This window comes from Metopolophium dirhodum, chromosome 1 (assembly GCF_019925205.1).
Source record: "Metopolophium dirhodum isolate CAU chromosome 1, ASM1992520v1, whole genome shotgun sequence".
Lineage (NCBI taxonomy): Eukaryota > Metazoa > Arthropoda > Insecta > Hemiptera > Aphididae > Metopolophium > Metopolophium dirhodum.
In genome coordinates, this window is record NC_083560.1 from 103342855 (window position 1) to 103349138 (window position 6284).

The 6284-nt window shown below is 26.6% G+C and overlaps 1 protein-coding gene across 1 annotated transcript; it reads left to right on the top strand.

Annotated features, from left to right (window-relative positions):
- Positions 1-2358: 2358 nt before the first annotated feature.
- LOC132949047 (uncharacterized) lies at positions 2359-6284 on the top strand. Its single transcript, XM_061019803.1, has 7 exons — positions 2359-2458; positions 3201-3385; positions 3648-4050; positions 4528-4598; positions 5491-5598; positions 5688-5794; positions 5912-6284. The coding sequence occupies exons 1-7, from the start codon at positions 2359-2361 to the stop codon at positions 6282-6284; spliced, it is 1347 nt and encodes a 448-aa protein (XP_060875786.1).

Genomic DNA, 6284 nt, shown 5'->3' on the forward strand with positions numbered 1-6284 from the left:
CTCCATACCGTTCGATTTTATTTGTGCATACACCTAACTACTATAATACTATATAATAATATTATATTATATAAATAGGTATATTATATTATTATTGCGTATCATGATCTAGTCGTGAGCGGGAAATCGCCCGTTGGCCACTCGCCGTTCTCATTAAAACGTAAAACAAACCGAGTGTCTATGGTTTTATTGTTTGAAGTATAACAACAGCAGTATTCAAGGCCGACGCGAACCCGTCTCAGCTGCCTCGCTGAACGCCACAAGCAGACAATAACTATGAAGCTAAGCATATTATGTTGCATACTTAGCTTATCTGTAAAGTATTGACTGAAATATAAAATAACTGATAATATAATAATAATAATATGATCTGTACACTAACCGCTATTGTTTTATATTATCCAAAATTCCAAAATACCTGACTCCAATATTTTAAATAAAATATAACCACGTTTATAAATGCAATTGATATGTACATTAACTATTAACCAATAATGTGATTTAAAATTACGTATCATGCTCCTTACTCTCTATAATATAGACAAAATTAACTAAATAAAATGAGCATAAACGATTTTTGTTTGTATCAAGTTTTCCGCCACATTTCATTAATACTAGTTGTTTTTAATAAAAAAATAATATTTAATATAGTAGATACTTATACATACTATAAAATAATAGTATAGTATAGTATAGTATAGTATACTAATAATGAATAACATGTTATAATTTTTTTAAACTTATTTATTAAATTTGTTTGCATATATAGGTGTGTCTGCACATTTTTTCTCAAAAACGACCCTAAGGATTTCGTTAGAATTTCTAAACTAGAGGTTTTTAAAAAAATTAATTCATTGGTCTTAATTCATAGATCTCATCTTCAGGGAAATTCACGTTTTTGAGTTAGGTATGCTCAAAATTTAAAAAAATCTGAAATATTGATATTATTTGATTATTTTAAAGAATATAAATTAATATTCAGAACATGCGTGTTTCTATAAAATGATACAAAAAAGTTGATTTTGAAAATAATGTTTCCCAGGTACCTTACGTGGTATTGCCGCGATAGTCTTGACTTATAAATAAGTAAAATAAATAATAATTAAGAAACAATAAACCAATTGTGCCGAATATTTTTAACAGTTGGTATAAATAATACTTATATAAATAATACTTATATAAATAATACTGGTGAAATTGAATAACCAGTTGACATTCCTTCATATGGTAATTTAATTTTAATGTTTTTGAAAACTGTATTGCTAGGTAACAAATATAATATTTCAAGATATATGAAAGACAGAGCCATAATTGCACCTTTTAACTCTTGTAACACAATATAACGTTGAGATAATTTAAAAACTGCCTTTGATTTAAACATTTATCACAGCTACGATTCTTTGAAAGATAAACTAGAAAGACCCCTGCGGTATACTTCTGATTTCCTTAATTAGATTGATGTAGCCGATTTACCACCACGTGTACATACGCAGGAACAAAATAGCTTAATAAAGAGATATTAACTTAAATATTTCAGAAAAACAATATTATTATGGCACCAGGTCAATTAATAATGAGTTATGTATAATATTATTAAAGCTAATATGAATAGGCACTGAAGAAAATTTGGGAAAAGAGGTGCACATTCCAAGAATTACATTACACTCTAACAAAGGTCAACTTGGCTGTACCATGCAAAGACATTAATTTCCCGTTAGACTAGCATTTTCTATGACACCTCACAAGGTTCAGGGTCAAACATTTGTGTATGTTGGTGTAGACTTACGAACACCAGTTTTTATACACGGAATGTAGTACGTCACTTTTTCGCGATTATAAATAAACAGTTGTTTAAACGTGCTTTTACCACAAGAAAATTCTCGCCACACTCTTAATATCGTGTGGAAATAAAGATTAAATAATACAAACTATCCTAATTATATTGTACAAAATTAAGTACAAACATCAACAAATACATTTTGATGATGAATCTCTTTTCTTGGACATTCAAAACAATATGAATGATTCCAACTTGACCTAAATTAATCTGAAATCCCTGATTTCATTTAACTCACCGCAAACTGAATCCTTATATAAAACATCCTTTTTTTATTTCGTTCTTAGAAAAATAATGAAAAATAAAATAATATAAAAACATTTTATTTAAACAAATATGTAATTTTTAAAAAAAAACTTAATCCGATACTTTTTTGTTAACTATTGAGTGGTTTATATATAGAAACTATTTATTTGCAATTATCAGAGAAGTAATAGCTATGGTAATAAAAAATCAATAAAGTAATTATAATTGTACATTTTTAATAAAACATAGTTTTTTTCATATAATTCATTTTTAATATGAATAACATTCTGGAAAATAATGAAGATTTACATGAAGAGTTTAAAACTCTTTTAGTTAAAATTGAACCGCACTTTGTCGCGTTAAAATCAAACCTCGGTATTTATGAAGTTTTGTCTTATTTTTAAATCAAAGAATCAATTTATTACCTCTAACGTACCTATATAATTATACTGACTAATAGCATTAAAAAGTATGTTTTAGAAAATTAAAAATGTATTAGTAACTATATCAGTTAATGTGTAGGTATTAAATACTTATATAATAATATAAGATAAATTATGATTTATTTTAAGTGAACACTTATTTTAAGTTTTTTGAAAAAAAATATTTTAACATAATTCTTATAATAACTAAGTACGTAATAAAACGAATTTTTTTCAAAAATAGAAACAGAACATTACTGGTTATACATAAACAAAAAAATTTGGACTAATAGTTATTTTTAATTATAAGTTTTAAAGTTATGATGAACTGAGTAGTGGGCCCTTTGTGGGGTACCGCTATATGACACTCCTTACCAACATCTTTTAAATCATTTTTAGTTATAACTGATAATTACTACTCAATTTTCATACATTTTACTCCACCCAATATTTTGCTTTAGAATAGAAAATTGAAAATTGTCATTAAAAATACCGTTGTTTTTAACAAATAAAATTGATAAAAAAATCTACTTTAAAAAATATTGATAGTTTTTGAAACAACGAGTAATTTTTGATAAAATAACCACCCATATAATAATATTACGTACACCGATAATTATTATAAAATACAAGCTTTTAAATATATAAATATACCTATGTTTATGTGTATGTACTATGTAAACAATTTTTTTTAGAAAAATTATTATGCCGAGAATGGTTACACAAGTTATTCAAGACTGGTAAACACGAGGAATCACTTAGAAATGCTTACCTAACCAAATTATTTGAGCAACTAGTAAAGGGAAAATTAAAAGAACCGTTTAACAATCTTCCTAAACACAGATCGCCTTTGTTACCTTTACGTAGTGTGTCTAAGCCGGTGAGAATAAATATAGTTTTTCGAATAAAGCAAATTTATTTACGGTTTTTTTTAGTATGGGTTTAATTTTGGTTTTTGGGACTATATTATACTACAAAAACATAGTGAAAATGTGAACATATTTTAGTACTCATATGTTATAACAATCTAAATAATATTTAACACTATCGGTTTTTGTAGAACTATACAAAATTATCAGAATACAAAAAAATATTTAATACGATTTTGCTTATAATTTATCATTGATTATTTTTTCTATCAGAATATTAATGTTCGTGATAAAAAACCGATAAAAAAAGTAGAGGAAACTTTGATTACGGATGTGGTAAATGTTCACAAGACTGCTGATGCTCCCAAACCCACGAAAAATCATGTCCATACTAAAGAAATCAAATTGTTCGATAATGTTTGTGATAAAAATACGATAAAAAAAGTAGAGGAAACTTTGATTACGGATGAGGTAAATGTTCACAAGACTGTTGATGCTCACAAATCCACGGAGAAGCATGTACCTACTAATGAAATTAAAATGTTGGTTGATGTTCATGATTGTAATACGATAAAAAAAGAAGAGGAAACTTTGATTACAGATGAGTTAAATGTCCATAAGACTGTTGATGCTCCCAAGTCCACGGAAAATCATGTACATACTAATGAAATCAAAAGTAATATCAAAATATTCGTTTAGACTTTATAAAGTTTATCTATACATTGATTATACATTTCTAGATTACTTATTATAAATGTAAGTCAAATTTGTAGAATAAACTATTTTTAAAAATAAGTTAACCGTAAACGTTGGTCTAAAAACAAGAAATAATAATAATGTGTAATTCAGTAATTCACAGTAAATTGACAGAGTTTTTATCCCACTATTTAAAAAAACTCAAATTGTTTAAAAAATAAACCATGTTTTTAATAAAACAAATTGAATGTGAAATCTATACAGTACAACCATATTATACTCAATTTACTCATGAACTAGTATACAAAGCGAGTAAAGAAATACGGAGTAATCCATATTATTTAAAGATATTGGTGCACATTTTCTCAGTAGATTATTATTAATTTAAAAAAAATCTCTTAATATAAAAATGAAAGATTTGGATCAACTTGTGTATTTTATTTTGTATACTCTGTAGTGAATGCAAATTCCAATCAAGCAAAACAATTGAATGTCAATGAAATTTCAGATGGTTCAAAAGAAGTACAGGTAAAATCAAATTTACTCAAAAGTCAAATTATTTTCAATTAGGTTGTTTTTATTTAGCAAAGTTAAATTATATTCACAATATTTGAGTAAAAATGACAAATTAATATACTTAAATATTCTAATTATTAGTCTGAGTCTAATAAAAACAATACTTCTATAGTTTTAATAAATTAAAAGTTAAACCGTTGTACTTATAATTACCATTTTATACAGAAAAATAAATCGTAAAAATGTTGAACAATTACTAAAGTCTAAAACACTCACAATTTTACAAAAATGTATTTTCTCCTATTTCAAATATTTCATATTTTTATTAATTAATCAATAGGATTTATATTTTTTTTCTGGAATGCTTGACATGATGTCTTTCCAAGATCCAAATGTTTTTTATCGACTATTTACTCTATAATAAAAACAAACTTTTTGTATTTTTCGAGGTTTTTTTAAAATGCATTTTTAAACGTTTTTATGCAGGCATTATTTATCTTTTAAGCTCATTTTTAATCTAGTAATGTTATGAAATAAATATAATATATAAATTATAAATACAATTTACTAGAATAACATAAGTTAATCTAGTTTTTAAATAAAACTATTCACAACATTTCTTAGATCATAAATGCATTTTTTAAAAAGGCATTTAAATCCGAGCCCTAGTAATTAAAAACATATCTGTTATATTATATATTTCCAAATACATACAATTAATAGAATAATACTCGTAATGACGTAACGCAGTATCCTACCTACTGGCTAGTGCCTATAGTGCCCTAACGGAGTACCCACCTATAACAGTATAACCTATTGAACTTGAACTCTACTCAGTAAAAATACAACTGATATATTATACTTAGATTAAGTAAGGTTACATATTTTGTTCTTGCTTTTATAGTGGCCAAAACCGACAGTAGATGAAAGTGAAGGCGGTGATGGACTCACATTAAATGTAGAAACTAAATTAAAATTAGGATCTGTAGAAAAATTGTCCAATGAATTAAAGGTGAATAGTAAAAATTAAGCCATGTGCTTTGATAAGTTTAAAAAATATAGTATATACAATATACATATTTCATAATATTTTGTGTGCAGAAAAAAAGCGACCTTCTAGCGGAACAAGTTCAGGAAATGAAGCTGTACACCGATACAATCCTAATTAACCAAAATCAGATAACTGTACTCAATACAGAGTTGAACAAGTTAGTTTATGTACATTGTATATTATTATATTTACATTTCACGTGTACCTACGAACTACCCTATATTTTCAAACATAATTTAATAATATGATATTTGGCTCACCGTACCTATCCTAGATTTCAAAACGACATGGAAAACTTGTGCGATCGGGAAGCGGCTGATGAACTGGGTGCATCAAAGTTACTTAAACATGTTTTGGAGAAAACCACTGTACTAGACAACAAAATTGTATCAGAAATGGATCGTTTGAAAACAATAGTCGAGGACGCGTGTGTGAGTAAAAAAAGTAATAACTTTGTTATCGAGCAATTAAAAGAACTACACCGCTTGAAAATGGATGAAAAAGAGAAATTCCATGCCATGCTGAATAAGAAATTAATGGTCGAAATCTCCCAATTAAAGGAGTACGTGGGTAAAGTCGAAGAAGAAGCCATGAGTAAACAACTTAACGACGAAAATTATTATGATTGCGATTATAGCAGTACATGA

Coding starts and splice junctions, on each gene's coding strand:
- LOC132949047 (XM_061019803.1), top strand. CDS start 2,359: ATGAATAACATTCTGGAAAATAATGAAGATTTACATGAAGAGTTTAAA. Junction 2,459..3,200: donor CGCGTTAAAATCAAACCTCG/GTATTTATGAAG, acceptor AATTTTTTTTAG/AAAAATTATTATGCCGAGAA. Junction 5,599..5,687: donor AATTGTCCAATGAATTAAAG/GTGAATAGTAAA, acceptor TTTTGTGTGCAG/AAAAAAAGCGACCTTCTAGC.